Genomic DNA, 13,343 nt, shown 5'->3' on the forward strand with positions numbered 1-13,343 from the left:
AAGCCTTAAAATGGCCTGTTTCACTTGCATGGACAGCCCCTTTGGACACATGATGTAGGTTCACAGCAATAGAATCCAAATACAAATACCACACTTAGAATCAACTCCAGACCTTTTACCTGCTTAATTGATGAAATAATGGAGTAGCCCACACCTGGACATGAAACCGCTTTTGATTCAATTGTCCAATTACTTTTGGTGCCTTGAAAAAGGGGGGATGGCTATTCTTAAGAGCTGTAATTCCTAAACTCTTCCTCCAATTTGGATGTTCATACCCTCAAATTAAACCTGAGAGTGTGCACTTTCAGCCCATATCCATTATATAACTATAGCTTGAATATGTTTTGGTAAATACCTGAAAAAAACTAAAATTGTGCCTGTGTTCAAATATATATGGACCTAACTGTATGTTCACTTTTTGTGTAATTAATTAGGACAAGATCCTTTTATTATTTACAGTAGATAATATTATGAACATTTTTTGTAGTTCCGTTTTTCCTTTCTTGTACCAGTTTGAAAAGGTAATAGCTCTCACACTGTTATTTGCAAGTACCAGTTTCTTTCTAGTATAGGTCATGGAATTAGGTTCCATTTCTGATAAACATATTTATTTGCTTGTATGTAATGGAGACTGTGACTTCTCTAGCAAAGTGTTTAAAGTGTAAGGTTCGCCAGCTTGGAGGTAATCCAAAGTTTACTCAAGGTTCAGAGCCACCGTATGCCTGTGGACCAGATGGGGAAACAGATATTTCATTAGGGTAACCAGTGCTTCTTAAGAGGATAGACTCTTAATAACATAGCTGTAACATTGCAGCGACCTGCTGGAGAGCTTTGATCTCTGGCTGCTGACCTGAGCTGAAGCACTTGACTGATCGACTGACGATTGACAGATCTTTTTCTAGATTTACGAATATGTCTGTAACTGATTTATATGTTAGGACAGCATAGAATATTAGACTGTATAAACATGCTTTATGATTATCTAATCTGAATGTTTAGTTTACAGCTAAGTTTGGCTTAGCTTAGTTTGTGTGCTGATGTCTCTGGAAAAATAACTAATGGGGACACATGTACTCCACTTATATGGTGTTACTACAACTTTCTAATTCACTAGTAAAGATCAATGTGTGATAGCAAGTATCTCTGACAGCTGGAAGGTTGTAAAATTCCTATTGTTGCAAATGATGCTTGAACATTTATGGATTTTATCACCTTTTACACCCCATTCACGACTTGGCATGCGATTTGCATACCCTGCGACTTGCAAATCGCATGCCAAGTCGCATCCTATTGTCCTCATCTGGAGCGGTCATATCGGTGCGGTTCCAACTTGATCAGAGCCGCATCGATTTCAAAAGTAGTACATGCATTACTTTTTGTGCGATTTTGAATAGACCTCTGTATCAGCGGGTCCCCCGACTTTGAAATCGTGCGACTTCACTGTAAATTGCACGATTTCAAAGTCGGGCTTGCTGTGAACGGGGGCTTACTCACAAACCGCAAATACAGACTTGGTAACTGAATTTTTCTGCTGTTTCTCATAGCTTTGAATCTAGAACCATATGGACTCTGCTTTTCTCCGAGTTTACCTTCTGTAGGCCTGACTGATGGGCACTCACCCTCTGGAATCTCTGTGGTATCTGAGGCTTCCGGGAACAGTGTTGACACTGGACAAAAGGAGTAAGTAGACTGTTCTATTAACTGTTTTTAGTAAGCACTTGCTTTTTGGTATAGTAAGAGCTACATTCAGCTTCAGTCTTGTAGAGAATGAGCTAGTTCAATACTTTTGATCTTAAAGTGACATTTCAGTCAATTTAAAAAAACAAAACAAAAAAAAAAACAACAAACATGTTATACTTGCCTGGTCTGAGGAATGGTTTTGCCCCTGCTGGAGCACCTGGTCCCTCCTGAGTGCCACCAGAGCAAGCAGCTTGCTATGGGGCTACCCAAACAGGCCCGCTCCTGAGCTACTGCTCTGCGTGTCTATTCACACACACAGCCACAGCTCGGCCCTGCCCCCTCTCCTAATTGGCTCACTGGATGTGATTGACTGCATATGCAGCCAATGGCTTTCACTGCTGTCTCCGACAATGAATTGGAAGAGTTCCCAGAAAAATATGTCTCTCATGCACACCACTGAATTGACAAGTATTGGGGAGGGGGGGGGGGGCAGTTGCACACACGGGTTTTTAACTTCATGCATAGAATGCAGAAAGGTAAAAACCCTTGAGCCATCACAACCACTTTAACGTTAGGTCTACTCTTCAGCTTAATATACAAAGAACTAGATCCATGTTTTATTCAGGCATAATAAGAGCTAAAATCCTTGCTTCAGTCTGATATAATAAGAGTTATACCCAAGCTTCATATTATTATAGTTGGAGATATAACCCCATGCTTCGCTTTGTGGTAGTCTACTGACGTGTTAGACTGTTTTGGGCAGGTGTTTTTACATGACCTTTTCAATGTGTGTTAATGCCTTGTCTGCTAGTGCTGCACAATGTTTGTGCTTTCAGGTTGCTGTAGGGCAGAGAGAATGATCTTCTAACTGGGACTGTTCAGTCCACATTATAAACATTTTAGATATAATCAGTGTGTTGTATTAAACACATTAAAATTAAATATATGTGATCTGGCTCCCCTGTGTCAGCCAGCAGTGGCTGCAAGGGAGAGGAGGGAGTGCCAACAACAGGTGGGCCATAGTAAGCCTATGAGTGATGTTGCCACTCCCAGGTATTTCCAGATGTTGAGTGCTCTCTCCTGTTCCCTGCAGCTGGCACTGGCTGACACGGGAGATTTGTGACCGGACTGGAGGGCCTGATATTTGGAGAGTATGTAGATCTTTCTTGCATGGATTAGTCAGAATAGGTTTTGGAAGGGGATTGGACATGTTATGTTTAAGATTAGTTCATTCGTTCTGCACTCCTGTGCCCCTTGTTCAGCCAACAGCAGGCTAAAGTCCACTGATGCCACTCAGCCAGTCCAGGCGGGGGAAGGTAATACAACTACGTCTTGTGCTTGATAATGATGAGGTCATCTCCCTGTCACCCTGCTCTCTTCTCCTGTCAGTATGTTATTTCTTAGGAGATGAGCACCGCAGTAGAACTGGTTGACCTCTTGTGCTGCTTCTCCCTCTTCCAGTCTGAGCTCTGAATGAGCAGATTCAGAACGATAGGCAGTTGAAGTTATGCACAAAGCAAAACCTACTCTATAAATGTTGAACTTGCTCCTGCCTGCCCCTTCTTCTCTATCAGTCCCCTAATGTGGACTAAGTTACCATTCAGAAGATTCTGAAGGTGGGGGCAGACAGGAATAGTTAAAGCAGTTTTCCATTATAAATATCAGATCTTTATCTATGGCTTTCCGTTAGAATCGCTGTGTTGAATTTTTTTTCTAGTAGAAATATTTCAGCAAAAAGTAAACAGCCAAGAAGGTTTCGAGGGAACATTCCAGCTGTACAAGGGCCCTGCAAGGAAAAAATAATCATGCAATTCCCAGGTGTATGGGGCTTCCAGTACCAATGTATTGTGATTTAGCACAAAAAATGTCAGGATTCACTTTTTTAATTTGTGGCTTGCTCCACTCAGTATTTTTTTCTGGGTGGAATGAGTTTATTTACCTTGAAACCCAAAAAATGAATAGCCAAACTACACGCTTTCCTTCTTTATTTATTTATTCAATTTATTTATCTTTTAATAGCTGATGTTTTTTTCAGAATAAATGAAAAGGCAAACTTATACAGTATACCCTCCTCACCCCTCCCAGTTTCCACTGTGGGTGATGGGCTGTCAGTGCCCAGGCAGCTGGTGTAGCAGCCACAGCATTTAAAATCCTCACTCTTCTCACTCTTGTTTCTGCAGCGTTTCTGGGACAGATCAGAGTAATTCCAATTGATCAATACCGACACAGAAAATTTGCTCTGATCCATTCCAGAAGTGTTGCCCAGAGAAGAGAGGAGATTTCAAACCCCTGGACCGCTACACTGGCTGCGTGAGTACTAACCGCTCCTCACCTAGAAAAAGTAGTACAGTGGGAACCAGGAGGTTGTTAGGGTGTTAGTTCACCTTTTAATTTTTTTCTGAGAACATGAACTAACCCATTAAAGTAGATGAAACGCACATGAATCAAAAAGCCCACAGTGCTGTTGCAAAGATGAACTCTTTTACTGATCATGAATATATTGTCTCAGTTTTCATCGCCGGACTAGGCAACGCTGAAAATGTGTACCATTTTTATAGTAACATGTTTATAAAGTAGTTTACTAGACCAATAAATGACAGTCTACTGTGGTAAAGAATAGGGCGCTGCTTCAGAAGTTTTATGTTGAATTAATGCATTCTGTTTGTGATTAGGGAGAATCGCCTGAAGATGGATGGTGTAAAGAAAGTCTGGGGGAAAGAAGGTTACCTGTTAAAAAAGGAAAGTAAATCTAGTAAATCCGAGTCTATCTCTCCTCCACTGGAAAGCGGTATATCACTGGGTGAGGATGAAGAGCATCCTGAGATGTCTGGGGAACAATCCTTGGAGCCTATTTCAGAAGATGAACGAGAAAAGAAACAACTGGCTTCCTCATTGTTTGTTGGTCTTGGATCCAGTGCTGTCAGCTTGGTAAGTGTTCTTTTTTTTGTTTTTTTATTCTGTATGACTGGTAAAGCAGATATGTAGTTTACCCATTCTAGGGCATACAAAATGTCATCATGCAAAGTAACCAGATTGCTTTAATCCCCCATCCTTGGCAGCATAGACTTACCCTTCTTTTACTACCCTGGTCTCTTTTAAGTTTCAGGGACTTCTGGGTATGGAGCAGCATGTGACGCAGTGTGACAGTCCAGGGCCAATCAGCCCTGACAAATTGGATGTCATAACCCTGTATATGCTATAGCTTCTGTGAATCATAGCTTACACTGGGCTTTCTTATACCTCCAGCAGCTGAGCTAAGGCTGGTCATTGACGACTTGATCAACCTGCAGACTGATTGAAAAAAACAAATAGATTCCCCCCATCCACACAAGCAAGGTGAATGGAGGAATCCTCACCACTGTGCCATCATATTTGGACTCCTCCACTGTCAAAATACACCGATAAGTGGCTGCTGCCGCTGACCAGCAAAGGTTTTCTAACACTCCCATTTAACAGAAGTTGATCATTACATTGATTTCTGTCAAGCAGAAACGGCCATATAGATAGAAATTCGATCGGTCCCTGCTGAACTGGCTGAATTTTTAGCCATCTTAAGCTGCATCAGAGAAGATAAAGGAAGGGAAGTTTGTGTTGTTGGAATGTTGCATTATAGTGAATCTGTTGCTTTATCAATAAGCAAAGCATAGATTCACTTTAAGTGGTTGTAAACCCTTACATAAACCCAGTGAAGTAACTGTCATCAGATGATACACCTACATGAAACAAATCCTCCTACATAAGTTGTACCTGTTTATCTGCCATCTTCTTTTCTCCACATCCGCTCAAAATCCATCATTTATAAAGCTTGTCTGAGTGTCAGAAAACAGGGCTGAAAGCTGAAGTTACACTCTGCAGAGCTCATTGAAGAGAGCTCTGAGGGCTGAGTGGAGTGAAGGGACACACCCCCTTCACGCAGCACACAGAAACAGAGTTGAGGCTGTCAATCTGCTGGAGGTCCTTGCCCTGTCACCATTTTTCTCTTGGTGTCAAGAAAACTTGTCAAAAATGATTCATGCTGATAGCAAAGGTACAAAGCAGCTGACAGAAATGACACTTAGTGCTCTGGATTGAGACAAGTACAAACTATAGGGGGATATGCTTTGTTCACATTTCATGTCTGATATTTACAACCTCTTTAACTTGAAAAAATCACTAATATGTTGACAGTTGATTCTTGTGGTGCTGTTGCTTCACTGTCTGTCCCATAACAATCAGTGATCTTCTCCATTTCTAACCTGCATTAGAAACAAATGCAAAAAGCTGATCGGATTAAACCATATATATTATGGAGGGAACACTTTATTTTTTTTTTAATCATTAATTGTTCTTAATGCTATGTTTCAACTCTTGAACAGCATGTGTTTTGGCCTTCTGTGATTATATTGCTAATAAAAAAAATACATTGGTACACTGTGCGATTTTAACTTGGTTCTACTAGTTGCCAAAACTGAGAAGCTGTAGGAATTTTCTTTAGATTGCATGGCTTATCTCTAGTAACCCAATGAATGAAAATTGTAGGCAGCTCTCTTACTACATCTCTAACTCCTATCATGTTTGCACGCCAAGTGCAGGTTCCTCATCCTTGCAGTAGTCAGAATACTAAAATCAGCACATCATCATCCTCTGCTAAAATGCAATCTGAATCTCTAACCAAAAAAACATAAAAAAAAACTGGCAACACATAGCTGTTCATCTATGAATAACAACACTCCTGTCTGATAGGTGTCAGCAGTTTGAGGATTTTATCCTGAAGTGTTCAGTAAAGGGGTTGTCTTTATGTTATAAATGCTTATGTGCTATTCACTGTTCTTTATTTTCTGAAACATACACTGCGTCGTAAATATCTGATTTTATGTATATATTGTATTTTAAAGATGGGTAAAACAGACCAATCAACGCACAAGTTCAAGAGGAAATCAAAGATGGGAAATAAAATTACAGATAAAGCATCCTTGTACACATTTGTGGATCAGAATCATGTAATGCAGACTTTACCAAATGATACCCACTCCATGGACTCAAGACTGGCTACACAAGGGCCTGGCACTATTGGAGAGCATACTGTTGATTCAGAGGTTTCATCTTTGTTTGCAAACACTAACCTGGACATCGTACAAGTAAATGAACCATCCTTGCCCATACACAAAGTCTCCCGAACTCTCTTTGTGCCATCCTTGCCTCCTGAACTCGCCCAGTATACCCACACAGAGCTCACTGAGCTCACAAGCAATGGAACTCTGCGCATCTACTCAAGTAAAGTATGGAAGGATGACAGTGTCTTGTTGGCTTTGGTATTTGTCAATCAGGATTCTTCAGCAATAAAATGTATTACTGTGAAGATGGAAGACTCTGAGAGTGTTACTGTAAGTTAGCTGTGTGAAAAGTATTTGATGACAATATGGTTTTTATGCCATGTATCGGGAGTCCTGTCTGAAAATAGGCATTTTTCACATGAATTGAGGACAAGTGTGTGTGTGTGTGGTGGAGACGGGGTGTCACACAGACATTCTTTTAACACTGAAAAGTAACTTAAAAGATAAGTTCACCTTTGGGAACATTTTATATGTTCCAACCCTTCTTAGGGTGGAACACATAACATGTTCTTGCTCGTGCAGCTGCTCTGTGATCCAACCCTCTGTGTGACCGCAGTACAGGGAGAAGTTCCCTGTACCAGCTGTCACTTTTAGAAAAGGAGGTGGCCATGCAGGGCTCCACACGGCCGCATCATTCATTCACGTTTTTTCTTATCTGTCAAACAATGTGCATTTTATTTATTTTAAGGGGTAAACTTATCCTTTAAGATAGTGTTTAACCTTTCAAGGTTAAGTTCACCTTTTAGAAAAATTATAAATTCAGATATTTTTGCAGGAAAAAAGTGCATTTAATATTTTCTGTTAAACAGAGGCATTGGACTCATGATCAGTGGATCTATTGTGAAATGTCAGGTCCCTACAACTCTTCCTCCAGCTCTCTGCCCATACTTCTGTATAGGCTTTCAGTTAGAAAGCTGGAGGAAGTGTCAGTGGACTATGAGTGTGCTGATTACCGCATTTATATTTCCTTTTGAGAACTACAAGTCTGCCTGGAGCGATGGTGGGTTTATTCATTCACAGACCTCTGTAAATTAATGATGTGGCTGTGGGGGTAGAACCCTGCACAGCTATGCCAGTTTTAAAAGTGACAGTGGCTGTGGGGGAGATGAGCCCCCTCACGTTGTCAGAGGGGGCAGATTCTTAGCGACATGTTTAACGTTGCACCCTAACTACGTACATAACATGTCGCTAACGTTGAAGTTAGCCTTTAATGTCTCTTGTGCCTGTTTGCTTAGTTATTTTAAAAATCTTTATGTATGCACCTCGTAACCTGTTGATTTGTTACCTAAGTGACACTATGTTCCATTAAATTCTAATGGAGTGTAAAGAAAAAATATCCTGTGTGAATGGATAAATTGTATACAAAGGGCACATTGGAATCCATGGTTAACATAATGATGGTTGCGTTCTTTTCTTTATGTTTTAGGTTTCCAAGAGTCTTTGTTGTCAGCTCTCTCACCTGGAAGGAGCTGGAGTTCAGCACTGCTGGGAATGTGTACAGCTGAAGAAACCGTGTAATAATGTGACAGTCTCAGGCTGTGTCACTTACCAGTTAGATTCAGAGGTGCCTTCTCTAATGAACTTTTCCATAGAATTTGTGCTGCTTGATTTTATCAGGTAATGTTGGTCTGTATGTTTTATTGAGGCTTTTACTTTTTATGTCATGTAGGTATTAGCTGTCTGCTTCATAATAATTTATTACTAAAATATTTTACTAAGTACTAGGTTTTTTTTTATGGGATTACTAACCCAAGTGGCATATGCCAGTCACTGGCCAATGCTAAACATTTACATAACAGGAATCCAGAGAAAAGGTATAGTACAAGCCAAGTCAAAACCTTGTTTTTTTTTTTTTGTTTTTTTGTTTTTTCACTATTTTTTTTTTTTTTACAAAACCTGCAGTAGGAATTTTATTTGATGCCATGGGCATTTGACATTACTTTTTTGTGAATAAATTCCAGCATATATGCTTTCTTTTTCCACTTAGAGATTTTGAACACTGGAGGTACATCCTTAAAAAATGTCAGCAGAGTTTCAGAGGCATTTCTGTTGCATTCAATTCCTCTCCTCTTCTGCTATTACCGGCAATTATCAAGTGTCCAAATGACCTCTGGAAATTCCTATGTGGTGCATTGCAGAAGCGACTGTCAAAATGCCACCACTTTTGTGTAAAATGGCACTACAGATAGTCTGCAAGTGTTATTTAGTAAATATAATATATAAAGTATTTACCATTTCATTCATATCTAAATCAAAGGTCCGACCTTTGATCTGATGAGTTAAAGAAACTTTTACATTTTTTTTTTTTTTAAATAAAATGTATTCCTATTTAAACTTTGGTAACCAGTAAATAACTCTAATCAGCTCTAATTAAAGTCTTCACCCTTTATTCTTTTAGGTGTCATTGTTCTGCTGATTGATTTGATTTTTAACCTTTAATATTTATTTAGTTTTTCATTCATTTTCTATGTTATTTTTGTCAGTATCGTACGAAAAAATGCGGGGAAAAACTTTCTCATTTGCAATTTTCTTTATACAAGAAACCACATTATAGTGTCATTTAAATAGGACAAATTGTGGAACAAAATGTATACTTTTTATTTACAATAAAACTATTGGTCAAAATAAAAAAAACATGTTTGCATGGTTTTTCCCACCAAAAACAAAGTTCTTGCTGAAACAGGCCTATAGAGGAAATGTAAAAGTTGCTCTGGCCCTTTATGGGAGTATACAATACAGGTATGAAAGCTGTCATTAGTAAAACACAGAGGATGCCATTGCTGAGCTCTTTTAAAAATGCCAAATGTCTTGTGTACTTTGTCACTGTCCTAGAACAAATGTATGCAATGAAAGACAACTTCAGGCAGACATAAAATATATAAACTCGGTTCTGTATCAATGTATTATTATTACTATTTTTATATCCAAGTACTACGTAGTGTACCTGATTTGAACTTGGGATCAGCCTTTTGTACCCTCCTGTACAGCAGTGCACAGACTGGGAAAAGGAGGGACATGACTGGGAGCCAATCAGGTGTGCTGCATGTAAATGTGTTACAAGGAAGATACTGATAGGAAGAGAGAGCAGCGAGTAAGCACAGGCCTGACCCTGTCAGTCTACTGCTGATCTTTCACTGTCTAATTGTAAAGCAAGGTGTGAAGAGAAGGCACCACTGTATTCCTTAAAGTGATACTAAAGGCTAAAAAAAAAAATATAGAAGTTGTACTTTCCTGCTGTGTGCAATTAAATTGCACAAAAAGGTCACTTTCCCCTCTTCTGGCAGACCTCCATTTTTGTTTTCTGCTCCTCCCTCCTTTGGGCTGCCTCCTGCAGCAAGCCAGAGGCAACCATGTGTGCATGCTACCGAGCTGGGCTTTGTGTGTGTCCATTGTGTATTGCCGGTAAGCCATATCCCAGCTCCTTCCTCACATGGGTTTGACCAATGGCAGCAAGAGCCTGTGGCTTTGCTGCCCTCGATTTCTCCTGTGAGAGCAGGAATTGAAAGGATCAGTGTTGGTGCTGGAGACCTCACTGGAGCGGGGTAGGACAGGTAATGTGACATTTCTTACCATGCTGAGAATCCGTTGAAAAACATTTAGATTGTAGTACTACCTTAAAAGTAAAGTGCCAAAAGAAGAAAAAATTCCCATTCAAAATCTCATAATGTGTGAGTATGCATTGCATACTCACACATTATGGAAGACGTACCTTAGAACGAAGCCCTCTAGCGGCGCGCTGTCACCGCTGACAGGACTGCCATGTTCACCTGGTCTTCCAGATTCGAGGGCTCTGGCTGCTTCATTGGCCGAGCCCCGATGATGTCACTCCCGTGCATGCGCTTGGGAGCCTCGGCTGCGGCACAGAGCTCTGAAGGAATGCCACGGGTATGCCATTCCTTCAGAGTGCATGTGCTGGTGACGTCATTGGCTGCAGGGACACTGAATATCTCCTAAACGGTGCAGGTTTAGGAGATCTTCCTTGTATTATAAGCTTACCTGTAGGTGCAAATGTCCAGTGAGAGTTTACTTCCACTTTAACTGTAAGTGTATCATTCTCCTGGTTGTACTGTGTGATGAAGCTGTGCAAATCTCAAGGCTGGATGGATAGAAATATGAATTCTTTGAAAAGTAAAACAACTCTCATATTTATTTCATGTGTGTTTCTTAGCAGTTTGCCTTGAGTTCAGCTTTAACGACTTCTTACTTTTCTTTATATTTTCTGTTGTGATCAGTGACTTTAAAAGTGTTTAAGCTAGTGGGTCAGTATAACAAACAAAAACAAATAGCAGTTTTAGAAGGAAGTCTGCAATGGCAGCACATATTTTGCAGTTTTAGCATACTGTATAATCTAAAAATACCATTCCAAAGTACCATTTTTTTGTATTGCAGCTGATTTTCTTTTTTCTGTGAATGTACGATATATTTTAATGTTTGTTTATTGGCATTCAGCTGTTGTTTAAAGGATAAGTTTACCTTTTAACAAAAAATAATAAATGCACATTTTTTTTTTCCAGGTAAAAAAATGTGCATTTATTATTATTTTTTTTATTTCTGGAGCCTCTAAAGCGGTGTTTCCCAACCTTGTTTCAGTGAAGGCACCCTTTGAAATTCTGCACAATCTCAAGGCACCCCATTCAGAAATGTAAAAAATAAATTAATAGTTTTACATAACTCAGCAATATCCACACACATAGGATACCCAACATTGGTGGTGATTTATTTTTCCAAAGCAAACACAGCTTTGCACACCGGAACAGACTAGTATTCCAATTTTTCACTTCTCACTCAGTTTCTCTCCTTCTCTCTGCTAATGTGTCCCCAGTACTGATGAAGAGGGGCAGGGTTGGGGCAAACAAGGATGCTGTTCAGGTGCCCGACATCCTCCTTATCAACTGATGATGTCAGTGGTTGGTTGTTAGGACACCGGCGACTAGAAGGTTGTTTTAGTTTTCAATGGCTTTGAGTAACCGAAAGGCAAGCTTGATCCACCTGCTGGTTTGTTGACAATTTCACGCAGTTTGGGACAATTTCTATACATTTTGCCAAGGCACCCCTGAAAAAAACCTGAAGGCATCCCGGGTGAAAAGGGCTGCTCTAAAGCATTGCACCAGTGATCAGCACATCGCTGGTGCCATGCAGGTCTCCTGTAGACCTGTCACTGTTCTGTGTGCCCGTACGTCATACGGCAAGCAGATACATTTCAGACCAGAAGTTAATTGAGAAATACAAGCCGACAATCACAAAGTCTGCTGGGACTTGTATACAGAATACAGTGAATGAGTGACATGGCCAAGCGGAGTGTGTTTTTTTAAAAATGGTGATGGCTAGTGGAGGGGAGAAGATCCCCTCCAGTCAAAGTGGGGGGGGGGGGATGCGGGGGCTAGTTTGTTCTTAACATGTTACACCCTGAAGGTGGGTGTAACATGTTACAAAAGGTGAACTTCTCCTTTAAGAAATTGAATGCCATATGTTTGCATGCCTTTTATATTACAGTGTATATATGGAAAATAAAAATATATATAATATTGCTTATTGCTGTATAAATGAGCAAGAAATTAGGAACCACAACATTCTACTTCAGTTTATAGGGTGCAAGTTTTAATTTGTTACAGGAAGATGTTATTCATCTTGTGCATTTATCTATAGCCATGATAAGGATCAAGTACATTGAAAGCCCGGATCCTTGACAATAAGTCAGTGGATCAATGTATTTAAACCAGTTTATCAGAGCAGCTTCACCTATTTTTCTATTTATCTATCCTGATCGTTTATTGTATTATCCATACCATGGGTCTCCGAACTTTCTAAGCAAAGGGCCAGTGGAAGAAAAATACCACAGCATCAGTGGGAGACTTGATGGTGCGTAGTAGTAAAAAAAAAATTACAAAGTGCATGTGGTTAGTAGGAGGGATGATGCCGCATCATTAGTACTGGTGGGAGAAATGGTGTTCAATCATTGGTGTCAGTGGAAAAAATAGTGCCCCATCATTGGTGTCAGTGAGTGGAATAGTTCCCCATTGTTGGTTTCAGTGTTAGAAACTGTGCCCCACAGTTGATGCCAGTGGGAGGAATTTTGTCCCACTACTGTTGTCAGTGGAAGGAATTGTGCCTCAACCTTGTTAACAGCAGGAAGAATAGTGCCTTATATCAGTGGGAGGAACAGCGATCCAAGGGCTGGATAAAGGAATGAAAAGGGCCACATCCAGCACATGGGCCGCAGGAGGATATTATCTACATGTATAAATACATCAGTGGTTCATATAGTGAACTCTGTGTAGAGTTATTCACCCTGAGGTCATCACAGCGGACAAGGGGGCACTCTTTACGTCTCGAGGAAAAGAGATTTAATGTCCAAATACAGAAAGGTTTCTTCACAGTGAGAGCTGTGAAAATGTGGAATAGACTCCCTCAAGAGTTGGTTCTGGCCAGCTCAGTGGATTGCTTTAAAAAAAGGCCTGGATTTTTTCCTAGATACACAGAATATAACTGGATACTAACATTTATAGGTAAAGTTGATCCAGGGAATATCCGATTTGCCTCTAGACTATGTTTGAAGACCACTGATCTATA

The 13,343-nt window shown here is 40.1% G+C and overlaps 1 protein-coding gene across 1 annotated transcript in view; it reads left to right on the forward strand.

Moving 5' to 3' along the window:
- Positions 1–13,343, forward strand: part of AP4E1 (adaptor related protein complex 4 subunit epsilon 1) — a 103,811-nt gene that overhangs the window by 64,889 nt on the left and 25,579 nt on the right. Inside the window, exons 16-19 of the mRNA XM_089666826.1 lie at positions 1,545–1,680; positions 4,353–4,608; positions 6,555–7,043; positions 8,200–8,390. Coding sequence (XP_089522952.1) covers positions 1,545–1,680; positions 4,353–4,608; positions 6,555–7,043; positions 8,200–8,390 — 1,072 coding nt within the window. The remainder of the gene's footprint in view (positions 1–1,544; positions 1,681–4,352; positions 4,609–6,554; positions 7,044–8,199; positions 8,391–13,343) is intronic.

The sequence above is a fragment of the Staurois parvus genome, unplaced genomic scaffold (assembly GCF_062004578.1).
Source record: "Staurois parvus isolate SC_StPar_1 unplaced genomic scaffold, SC_StPar_1.0 ptg002864l, whole genome shotgun sequence".
NCBI lineage: Eukaryota > Metazoa > Chordata > Amphibia > Anura > Ranidae > Staurois > Staurois parvus.